Source organism: Rhinatrema bivittatum, chromosome 4 (genome assembly GCF_901001135.1).
Source record: "Rhinatrema bivittatum chromosome 4, aRhiBiv1.1, whole genome shotgun sequence".
Classification (NCBI taxonomy): Eukaryota; Metazoa; Chordata; class Amphibia; order Gymnophiona; family Rhinatrematidae; genus Rhinatrema; species Rhinatrema bivittatum.
The window spans coordinates 415,870,722-415,883,069 of record NC_042618.1 but is presented as its reverse complement, the minus strand read 5'-3'; the positions used below and the strand labels follow the sequence as shown (position 1 = coordinate 415,883,069).

The 12,348-nt window shown below is 43.4% G+C and overlaps 1 protein-coding gene across 1 annotated transcript in view; it reads right to left on the bottom strand.

Annotated features, from left to right (window-relative positions):
* Positions 1–1,333: 1,333 nt before the first annotated feature.
* The window catches only part of LOC115089425 (solute carrier family 26 member 6-like), a 79,494-nt gene continuing 68,479 nt past the window's right edge, over positions 1,334–12,348 (bottom strand). Inside the window, exons 17-19 of the mRNA XM_029597518.1 lie at positions 12,125–12,179; positions 11,360–11,496; positions 1,334–1,903 (exon numbers count right to left, since the gene is read on the bottom strand). Coding sequence (XP_029453378.1) covers positions 1,880–1,903; positions 11,360–11,496; positions 12,125–12,179 — 216 coding nt within the window. The 3' untranslated portion in view covers positions 1,334–1,879. The remainder of the gene's footprint in view (positions 1,904–11,359; positions 11,497–12,124; positions 12,180–12,348) is intronic.

Genomic DNA, 12,348 nt, shown 5'->3' with positions numbered 1-12,348 from the left:
ACAAGAATGCATTCCCACTGTCATCTGCTAAATGTGTGCAGTAACTGAGTGTGTCAGAAAATGTTTAACCAGTAAACTAAGGTTTTACAAGTCGCTGAGTAATCACAAGCAGGCAGCCCAGCATTTACTGGAAGAAAAGGTTTTGTCACGTGAGCTTTGTACGTTGATCAGGCCTAGTAAATTAGTAGTTAATCAAACTAGTATGAAGTTTAGTTCTGTAAACTTATCTTTTACCATGCTGGTGAAGTGGGGGAAGTGACATGCTCTGATCACAATTGGCTACTGGTCATGCTTAGGCTAGTCCTGTCTTTTGGCCAGCTAGACTGATACCTGAGTTTGTTGCCACACAGGAGCCCTTGAGCCAGTTCCCTTAAGGAACCAATATTGATTACAGAATTGTACAGTAAGACAGGGAATGGCTGGGCAGTGGGGGGGGGGACTGCCAACCAGTTGGTTGTGCTACAAAACCAAGCCCAGAAACAAGGGGTTTATGCTTCAGAGAAATGGGGAGAAGGAGAAAAAAATCGGAAGCTTAGAGAAAACAATAGCTCCCAGGTAAACACTCCAATACTCTGTAAGGGCACATTGTCCCATCATGGAGCAAGAATAAGTTGGAGGATAGCAGGGCCCCGTGCTCTTCTTTATCACAAATGTATACAAAAAGTCAACTTTTATTAAAATACATTTTAACTTTCTAAGGGAGCATAATATAGTTTAGTACCATACAGGAAACTGCATTCTAGTCAATTTTTAAATCAGCTAGGTGGAAGAAACACTTTGATATAATCAGTTTTCTAAATACAACAAACAAGTGGATTTTTTTTTTTAGAAAATTAAATTCCTTTTGTCTTTTTCTGGGTAATTATCACTATATATCGTGGGGCCTTTGAACCTAATTGACTTTTCAGCTATTTAGCATAAAATAACACTTTAAAGGTGAGAGAACTGCATGAGGGGAAGGAAGGAAAAGTGCTGGGGCAAAGGCGTTAATATCCCAGATGCCTCAGCAGCCCTTTACATCTCTTCCCTACTCCCCCTTGCTTAAATGGCATGCTGTCAATGATGTTTGTTTTGTTTTGTTTTGTATGTTTTAACGTTCTGTCTATTTGGTATATTGATTATTGTATTTAATTCTGATTTTAGTCTATATAATGTTGCTGTATTAAATTCTCATTTGCTGTACACTGTCATGGGCCAACCTGTTTGGAATGGAGGAAGGTAAATCCAATGAATAAATGTATCTGAAGTTGGCACTCTTCTTTGGAGGTTTGGGTAATTGCCAGGTTCTTGTGGCCTGGATTGGCCACTGTTGGAAACAGGATGCTGGGCTTGATGGACCCTTGGTCTGACCCAGAATGGCAATTTCTTATGTTCTTGTGTTCTTATGATGTCATTATCATCATACAACATTGCACATAATTGTGAAGCTACTTAATGTTTATTAAATGGTAACATAATGTCGTAAAGTTTGGGGTAGTGAGGGAGGGAGCATACTGTGGATTTGATTTGAAACTTAGACTTAACGTAGATGCAGAAAGCTTCATGTTGAGGGAGAAGGAGAGGGAAGCACTATTTTTCCATGTTTGGTTTGAGTTAAGTCAGGAGTGAAAAGTCAGACAGTAAATGGTCCTCGGTTAGCAATGTGCACTTAGCCCTTAACACATTCTTGCTCAGTATAAAAATACTGACTTCCCTGTTTCATAGAAATACTGTTTTAAAGTCTCTTCTGGTATCTAAAAGAGCAGATGTTAATTATTTGCTGATTAAGAGTTGCTGAGATCAGGAACATCGAAGCAGCTGGTCAGATTTAAACATCAAGAAACCTTTGATAGGAGAGTCAGCTCATCTAATGTGCTTCCATGAGTGCAATTTCCTTTGATTACAGCCTCGTGTCAGAGAGAACCTAATAAAGGTCAGATTTAAAAAGAGATGTTACTGAATGAGTTTGACAAGTAGAGAACAATAAACTTACATATTTGTATTAAGCCATATATCTTAAAAAATGCAGTATCCATCAAATAATCTTTCTGTTTACCAGTTTGAAAAACGCTATATAGGTATCCTAAATTTGCATCGTTCCAGTAATAATACTGTAAGGGCAGTACATCGAATTGACATCACAGTATTAAGTTTAATTGCTTACGCAATTTCAATTCCTTCTTCTTGCAAAGCCTGGGTATTTTGAAAGAATACGATTTAGATATCTAAATTTTATTACACACCTTACAGAGTAAACCATCAAAGGAAGGAACAAACAAATCATTCAAAATAAACAACAAAATCAATACATCACATATATCCTAGAGATCATTCGCTTGGTATTGATATAAAAGGATCCATATTTAGTAGGATGTTTAGTGGACAAGTTATCCTGCCACACAGGCCGGTACAGTAAAATCGCGGGAGAGCAGGCGATTGCCACTCTCCTGTGCACGCGATACAGTATTTTAATTTATTAAAATTAGGGCCGGCAATAAAAAGAGGCGCTAGGGACACTAGCGCGTCCCTAGCACCTCTTTTTTGACAGGAGCAGCGGCTGTCAGCGGGTTTGACAGCCGATGCTCAATTTTGCCGGCGTCAGTTCTCGAGCCCGCTGACAGCCACGGGTTCGGAAACTGGATGCCGGCAAAATGAGCGTCCGGTTTTCGACCTGCAAGCCTATTTCACATTTTATTTTCTATTTTTTTAACTTTTTTAAACTTTCGGGACATCCGTCTTAATATCGTCATGATATTAAGTCAGAGGGTGCACAGAAAAGCAGTTTTTACTGCTTTTCTGTGCATTTTCCCGGTGCCCGGAGAAATTAGCACCTACCTTTGGGTAGGCGCTAATTTCTGAAAGTAAAATGTGCGGCTTGGCTGCACATTTTACTTTCTGTATCGCGCGGTAATACCTAATAGGGCCATCAACATGCATTTGCATGTTGCGGGCGCTATTAGGTTCGGGGGGGTTGGATGCGTGTTTTGGACGCGCTATTACGCCTTACTGAATAAGGGATAAAGCTAGCGCGTCCAAAACGCGCGTCCAATCGCGAGTTAACATCGGGTTAACATCGGCCTGACAGTTAGCCAGATAACTTGTCCCATATAGTCAGCGGGATAAATGTCCCATTGAATATACTTGCTTAAAGTTATCTGACTAACCATAGTTGTATAATTTGAAGCATAACTGGTTATTTTTTTGAATATCGCCGGATATGAATAAAGTTATTCGGCTATAGTTAGTCGTTTAACTTTAGACAACCATATATATTCAAAAAAGAATATATCTAGTTAAGTTTCGGTCCAGTCAAAAAAAAAAAATCATCGCATACGCCTACATCGCAGTTGCCTAGCAATGGCAGAAGGGTCCCCAGAAACGCTGGGCCCAGATCGCCGTAGGAGACTATCGCGATCCTGGACATCAACTTTAAATAAAGGTACGGGGTGAGGAGAAGGGAAAGGGTTGGGGTGGCATTGGGGGGGATTCTGAGGGCCACGAAAGTTAAAATTTTCAAATTTAAGGGAAAGTTGGAGCAGGGGTTGGGGGGGGGGTTTCCTCCTGGTGCCAATATTTTTTATTTTACTTTAAATGGGCCATTTTGGGGGGGGGGGGGGTATAGAGTCCAACAAGCTAGGGTGAGAGAGCATTGTAGAAATTTCTTTGTGAGTCTTTCCTCACTCCAAATGATGTCAAATTTTCACCAAGGTGTACTGTGCTGTTTGTAGGTCTCACTCTGCATGTCAAACTGGCCCCAAAACCCTAAACCACTACCAAAACCTCACCTCGAGTTATTAGCTGGCCCCCCTATAATGATATAAATAGTTGACTACTAAGAAGGCCTTATAAAGATTTTCACTCTCTCTCTAGAAAAAATGTATAGCATTTTGATGAATCTAGGCCTTAGCCAGATATAGCCAATATTCAGCTAAGTTACCCGGATAACGAGACCCCTCCACAAAATGCCCCTTTTATATCCAACTACATTATATAGCTATAATTTAGCTGGATAAGAGGCTCAATATGCCATTTAAGCCATTTAGCTGGTTAACTTGTGAGTTATCTGTCTAAATGGCTTTGGAATATCTACCCCAAAAGAGCTATGCACAAGGCTGAAAGTAAATGGCATAAGCATAATACTTCAGAAAATGTTGAGGCATTTCAGATTGCATGTAAGGCCTACATGACATTTTTTAATTTGTCTAAGAAAGATTCTTATGCTAAACAACTCAATAGTTCACTCAATAGGCCTTATGAGTTATTTCATTTGGTGTATCCCTTGAGTGAACAACCTTCCTGTGAATGGTGGCATGGGTGTGAGCCCTTTGTGCTGTGACATAGTTGACGTAGCCTCATAAGTGAACGCGCCCTGAACCGGGACAGACTGGAGCTTCGTCTATACCAGCCACTTCCCCTGCAGGTTGAGCCCTTGGGTTCTAGTGGCTGGTAGGTATTAGATGGGTCCCTAGGGCGGTGGCCAGAGCAAGAGTCCAATGGCATGCCAAGGTCAGGGCAGGCAGCAGGCTAACATAATCGGAGACAGGCCAAGGTCAGGGCAGCACCAGTCAAGGGTGATCAGATCGAAGCAAGAGGTCAGATCCAGGCAGCAGGCAATCGTGGTCAGGACCAAGCAAGAGGTCAGATCCGAAGGTCAGGGCAAGGGTGGACGAGGACACATGGAAGACACTGGATGAGGCTGGTAATACAAGGCAAAACTGGACAAGGAAGGCTGGATGAGACAAGGCTGAAGAGACAAGGCAGGACTAAATCAGGAATGCAGGACACAGGAACCAGGAACTCAAGGGCAACATGCCCTGCCAAGGCAGACCCGTTGCCGAGGCCTTGCTTAAGTAGGCTAATCAGCCTGATGTCATAGGAGGGTGCCGCTCAGCATTTCCCACTGTGGGGCTTATGTAATGTTTGCACATGTGTGCACATGTGCCTAAGGGATGGTGGCAAGAGCAATGGCTGGTGGTGTTTCGGGCCGCACTGGGCAGCTTTCAGAGCAGGAGGCTGTGTGTTGACTGCAGAATAAGTTTGGCTATGTCGGGGGTGAGTGAAGTGGTTTGCAGGACCCTCCTGTGAGTCACCTAATGTAATGCTTCGGGCTTTGACTTGCATCAGTAATGGGAGATATGGAATTCCTGATTTCTGAACTTAATGAAACATAAGTCTCATCTAGGACAGCTGACAAGTTCCCTAGCTTAATAGCCCTCTACCCAATACCTTGTCACAAGTTAAATTCCTCTAGAGTAGGCTGCAATGGGGTAGAGGATACAGCTGGTTTTGATGGGGGAAAACAAATTGACCCCTTCCTCTTCTTACCCATAACTCAGAGGATTAACAGCAAAACGGTGGAGAAGAGACAAAAATGGTGCAAAGGGGTGCACCGGTGGCAGTCACTGCAGGAGAGGGGATCTTACTGGAAGCTGGCACCCACAGATATCATCAGGGTACATGCCTCTCTCAGCTGGGACAGCCCGATAGCTGCGACACTCGCTGCCTTCTCCACTCACTCTCCCCGACAGACATGCCGCAAGAGAGTGGATCTTGTAGTAGGCTGGCACCCACAGATGACATAAGGGGATGCGCTTCTCTCAGTGCACTGACTCTCACTGCCTTCACCACTCTCGCTGTCCCCCCTCTATCTGATTTTTTGCTTCATCAAACTGATACCAATAGAGTGGTTACTGCTGTGTTTTTGGATATTTCTTCCGCACGTGATACTGTTTGTTGCAAAAGCTTGGTGAATTAGGAATAGGAGGGCAGGTGTGTTACTGGTTTGCTTCTTTTTTGCTGGGAGACAACATCATTCTACCTGGCAGGAGCTTAAGGTTGGTGTTCCCCAGGGGTCTGTCCTTTCCACTACCCTTTTTAATGTTTATGTTCTCTTTGCCCAAGCCTCGATCAGTTTATTCCTTTATATAAAATTTATGGCGATGATATACAATTTTTTTCTTTTACAAACTGATATTACTAAAAGTTTGTTACATGTAAATCTTTCTTTAGAGCAAATAGAATCCTGGATGGTGGCTAATTGGTTTTAAATCTTCAGAAAACAGAAGTCACGTGGAATTTGCAGCAACCTCTTCCAAGCTCCTGCTCCAGTTTGTCATTTGAAGGGGTTACTATTCCTTTTGCCAATTCAGTTCGTGATTTGGGGTTTCAGTTTGACTCTGCTATGGCCTGTTGGCCTCATGTTAGAATGTTGCTATGTTCAGGTTTTTATATGTAGCAAGCTACTATAAGATATCACAGAAAAGGGAAATACAGCATAATTTCACTACTTAATTGCCAAAACAATTTGTTTCACTATTTGTCTTTTTGTCTTGTTTTATATATTTTTCAATGTTAGTTTCAGTAATAAAAAAAAATGTATATTGTATATTATCTCAAATGCCGCATCAGCAAGCCTGTCAGTGTGCCTCTGCAAATATTCAGAGACCGCCCGGTCTATTCAATCATTTGCAGCTTTGAGCGGTGTAAATAATACCTCCCCACAATATATATAGAGGATAAATTTGACGATACTTCTTATGTAAACTGTCTCAATAGAGGTAATTCTTAAAAAAATTAATATCCAAAAAACTCATCTGGATTGGCTCGACAACAGCCGAGGTTTCGCATTTCCCACTTAATCAGGAGCCTTAGTATAATCATCTTATAATGGATATTCGTTGTACCTTCTCACATACATATTCCAACCCTTCAAAACAAATCGAAAATAATTTAATAAATCTTAAATACTTCGTTTTTTTTTGTTGGCAAAAGAATGTTTTGATCCTTACATGGGACAACGTGTCTCCCGCTTTTTTTCAAAATAAGAACAAAGACCATTTTGCCGATAAGCGTCAGTTTAAATCCTGCAACACAAATCTACGTAACCAATAGAACCCGACTATGTCATAACTGACATAATTTCATGGCTCAAATCGGAGAATTTATTCTTTACAGAAAAATTTGTAAATCCAAGCTAGCATTGAGTCCATTCGGATTTACAGTCTTCAAGTGATGTATCCATCTTTGTTCAGACCGCAGCAATTGGGTGTTTAAATCTCCACTACGCCAGCTAGGACGCACCTGTTCTAGTATGCATACTTGTAACTCATCAAAGACATGCAACAAGTCCTGGCAATGCATTATCAAAGCATTATCAAGCTACTATAAACCAGGTTCTTGCCCCCAGGAGCTTATCATGTGTTGGAGCTTTAAATGAGGACCGAGCTGCACCTGGATTTGAGTAATGTGTTTTGGACCTGCCAAAAAGGGGTTCTCAGCCCTGCAGAGACTGCAAGCTGCCGCAGCCAAGGTGAAAGGATATAAGAATACATCAAAACCCCTGTGTGCTCTCCTGTGAATGACAAATGTTCTGCAGGTGCTGGCGTCTAGCACTCACAGTCAGGCCGATACAGTACAGTGCGCTCCGACGGAAAACGCGCGTCCAACCCGCCGAACCTAATAGGGCCCTCAACATGCAAATGCATGTTGAGGGCCCTATTAGGTATTTGCGCGCGATTCAGTAAGTAAAATGTGCAGCCCAGCCACAGTAAGTAAAATGTGCAGCCCAAAGGTCGGCGCTAATTTCTTCGGGCACCGGGAAAGTGCACAGAAAAGCAGTAAAAACTGCTTTTCTGTGCACCCTCTGACTTAATATCATGGTGATATTAAGTCAGAGGTCCCGAAGGGTAAAAAAAAGTAAAAAAAAAATTTTGAAGTCGGCCGGCGGCTGTCGGATCGAAAACCGGATGCTCAATTTTGCCAGTTTCCGAGCCCGTGGCTGTCAGCGGGCTCGAGAACCGATGCCGGCAAAATTGAGCATCGGCTGTCAAACCCGCTGACAGCTGCCACTCCTTTTGCCCGTTTCTACCGCTGGACCTAATTTAAATACTGAATCGCGCGCACAGGCAAGTGGCCTGTGCGCGCGCCGGGAGAGCAGGCGTTCGCTTTACTGAATCGGCCTGATTGTTGGCAGGTTAGGAAAAGAGCTGTACTGTTTAGCCAGCCCAGAGAACAACTTTACATAGTCAGCAGAGGAGGAAGCCAAAGGAATTCTGGGACACCATTTAAGAAAGAAAAGGTGTAAATGGGCTGGCTCTGTCTGTGTGTAAGGGGCGGGGATGACAATCTGTTATGCTCTCCTCCTCCAGAGGGGAGGAGTTAGCAATCTGCTGTCGCTCACCCCGCCAGGAGGGCAGAGTTGGCAAGCTGTTCTGCTGTTCTCCTGAAAGGGGAAGGAGTAACGATATGACATGACCTGCTCCTCCAGAGGGGAGGAGTTAGCTGTTAGCGAACTGCTGTTAGATGCTCCTGTAAGGAAAGGAGGTAACAATCTGATACCAATCTGCTAAGAAGTAGCAATCTGTTATGGATCAACTCTCCAAGGAAAAGGAGTTGGCAATCTTGTATAATGATACTCTTCTGAGGAGAGGAGCTAACAATAGGTATATTGTACTTCGCTACTGAGATAGCAATCTATCATGCCTCCGCTATGGAGTAGCAATCTGTATATATAAGCTGCTGGCAAGTCTCAAGTAAGATGAGTAGCGGTCTATATAATACTTGCGTGAGCGGAGTTAGTGGTCTGTAGTGGTTGGCTCCCACAGGGTGACAATAGTGAAAGGAATGACCACTTGGAGGAAATGGTGAATCCCTGGGCCGATGGCAGATGACAGCGCCCCCAGGAGGAGATCCTGAGAGGAACCACCGGCTAGGCTAGAATATGAGATAAACACAATAGTTCTTTATTAGACTGGAAGCTGGACCACCAGAGGTGGCAGTAGTGAGTCGCTGTGTTCGGCAAGCCTGAAGTCCTAATACTGGAATATAATCTCTGGGTCGCTGAGCTGTAGAGAGAGACTAGAAGTAGTGAGTAGACAGGGTATACTGGATACAAGATGGTACACTCACAATAGTAGATGTCGGCAATGGTCTCTATGCCACAGAGAGTCTTCAGTACATTCAGGAACAGGAGCCATAGGCGAGCACTAAGTCCCACAAACAGTCTCACAATTGCTGTATATGAAATGGCTTCTAGAGTAGAAGAGAGTCTGTAAAAGATTTTAGGAACATGGGCCCTCGTGGAGCGAGTACCGGTTCCTATCTGTAATCTTGCCAATGTAACTCTAGATCTCTGTACCTGCAATAACATCTTGGACGGAAGGGAGTCTTCAGAACAATAGGAAGGTAGGCCCTTGTGGAGCGAGTACCGATTCCTATGTAATAGAACTCACTGGGGTAGATTTTCAAAGGGTTACGTGCGTAACACCTGAAAACCTACCCCAAACCCCCCCTGCATGCGCCGAGCCTATTTTGCATAGGATCGGCAGTGCGTGGAAGCCCCAGGATGCGCATAAGTCCCAGGGCTTTCCTGGGGGGGGGGGGGGGAGTCGGGGCGTGTTGCGGCGGCACGTCATCCGGGGTGTGGCCGCGGCCTCCAGACCAGCCCCGGACTGGAACATGGCGCACCAGCAGCTGACCCGCTCGCGCGAGTTATGCCTGCCTCGAGCAGGCGTAACTTTGGGAATAAAGGTGGGGGGGGTGTAGATAGGGCTGGGGGAGTGGGTTAGGTAGGGGAAGGGAGGGGAAGGTGGGGGGAGGCGGAGGGAACGGGCAGCGTGTGCAGGGCTCAGCGCACGCAAGGTGTACAAATGTGCACCCCCTTGAGTGCGCCAACCCTGGATTTTATAAGATATGTGCGGCTATGTGCGTATCTTATAAAATCCGGCATACTTTTGTTTGCGTCTGGTGCGCGAACAAAAGCACGCGCTCGTGCTTTTTAATAAAATGTACCCCACTGTGTTCACGTCCGCGATCGCTTCCAGGCAATGAGGAGTCTTCCGAGTGTTCTGGCAATCTGAAATCCAGAAGAGAGAGCGGAGCCCCTGTGGTAAGTTTGAAAAGGCCGAGCAGTGGGGACAGGCTCCCCTCGCTGACTCAGATTGTTGCAAGTATCGTGGACTGCCGAAGCAAGTCCTGTTGGAGTTCCTTGCTAACATGTTAGAGGTTAGCAAAGAAAGACCTTTTAAAGTGCAAGTGGATGACTTCACTAAGGGGGGACACCCCCGAGGTTCGCGCGATCCTAACTCAAATATTTTCCTTATGCTCCCTTTTTCTCCACCAACCTCTCCCAGATCCCTTCTTATTTCCCACTATTAATGTATGCATCAATGTTTTTAATGGTTTATTCTCTGTTTGATTTTTGTAAACCGTTATGATGGCTGCACCGAATGATGGTATATAAAACTGAACAAATAAATAAATAAAATAAATCTCCCTTTTTTGCTCTCTCTTACCCCTCTGTCTTCTCATCCTTACTCTTTTCCCCTCCCCATCAACTTTTGATTGCCCCTCTCTCTCTCTCTCTCACACACACACACACACACACACACACACACACACTCTTGCCCTCTCCTCTCACTATCCTCACACAGTTACTCTTTCTTATTCTTTACCCTCTTGGCCAGCATAGTTGCTGTGAGGACCTAAGCTTTTCCTCAGTACAGCCCTTGTTTCCCCTCCTTTCACTGCTGATTGAATTCTTACGCTACCCAGAGCCAATCAGAAGGGAGAGGTCAGGAAGCAGCTGCAGGCTGAGAGGCTTCTCCCCCCTGGCTTCCTGCCTGCCTCTCCTGCGTTCTAGTGCTTGCCATTTCTTTACCCTATGCTACAGAAAAAGACAGCTACACGGAACCGGGAGGATGTTTAAGAGTTGGGACTCTAAACCTGAGTCTTCCGGCCAAATCCAGAGAGTTCCCAGGTATGTGTAAGTGGTTTAGAAACATTTTAAAATAAATTAATAAATAAAAAACCTAAAATCCCCACCAAATCCTGGCCTGCCTCTTTCATCCATTCTATTTCACTCCAGTTTTACTCCCAGCTTCACTCAAGAGTAAATAACCAGTATTTTACCCGCTTTCTGAATTTAAGAAACTTTTCTTCTTTCTTCTGGCAATTTGTTCCATAAATTGAGCCCAAAATAGCTGAAAGCTGTATGGTATGACAGAACTAATCTGTAATCCTTTAAAAAAAGGAACCTCTAGCAACACCTGCTTGAAAGATGTCAATTCCCGCGAAGGCCTTTACCAACAAAGTAAAGATGTTAGGTATTCGGAAAAATTGTAGTACACACATCTAAAAATCAATATTAGGAATTTGAACTGTATTCTTGGCTCAACCAGCAATTACATGAGTGTTACTGTGTGGAGTATGAGGAAATGTCATTGAAACCCTGCCCTAAAGAGAGGATATTATGTGCAAGGCAATTATTTATTCCCTAGGGAAAAATGGAGTGCAGCACTAGGCCTCCTTTCCCCAGGTCTTACTAGGGCAGCATGTATTGTAGCATAGGCCAAAAATATAATGTCTCAATATCAGCACTCACTGTGATTTCTTGGGTGGTGTTCTGGTCATGTTCATTTGAAAGGTAAGTGACAGCATCCTGGACAGAGGCAAAGAGCTGAGCCTTTGTGATATTTTTGCAGAAGAAATTGCCAATCTCCAGTTGGTTAATGACAGAAGCTACAAAGATACATAAATGATTACTGTAAAACTTAATTATATTAAAAAAAACCCAAAAACTCAGAGAAACTTTGATAGGTGAGTGACAACATTGTCTTGAGCCACATCCAATGCGGACAGACACTGTTCAAGTTTCTTTAAATAACTCATCCAATGGAACCCAAACTTGACATACAGCTTCTCTGTTATGTCAAATCTGAATATCTCTTGAACAGAAACTGCTAGTCATAGCAAATTACTTGGTTAATTTTTTATGGGGACAAAAAGGTTAATTTTTCAAGGAGTACCTTTCCTTTACAGTAAGTTCCAGTAGTACAAACCGTGATGAAGGGAAACAGAGAACAGTTGGTAGAAGGGGCTGGCAACCAAACTGTAGGGTAGATTATTGAGTATGAGCTTATGAGCCTTTCCAATTTTCTATTTTAAAAGCAGCATGCATTGTACGAATGTACTGCACCAACAGTAACCAATTAGAATGACATGGTTGGCATCAGACTCCTTTCTTTGTCAAAGAATGAGTGTCATTTAAGCTTCATCTAAAGGATTATCTTTCTTGTAGACTATTTTTGAAACGCTGACTGTGTGCAGAACTCAGAGTTTCTAAAAGGGACCTGCATTTCTTGCTTACCATGGCACCCAACAAGATAGACATCCACTTCAATTTCATGAAAATCTCTGAAAATCTGAAATGTGAAAAACAAACAGAAAATTCAGATATTACAATATTGTGTTTCAATGATGTCCTATCATGATTTGAAATGATCACTTTTATGATTCATGGTAACGTTAGCTACACCATTGATGGATAAATATCACATTCCATTTCTAAATCAATGCAGTTGTTAAAAAGGA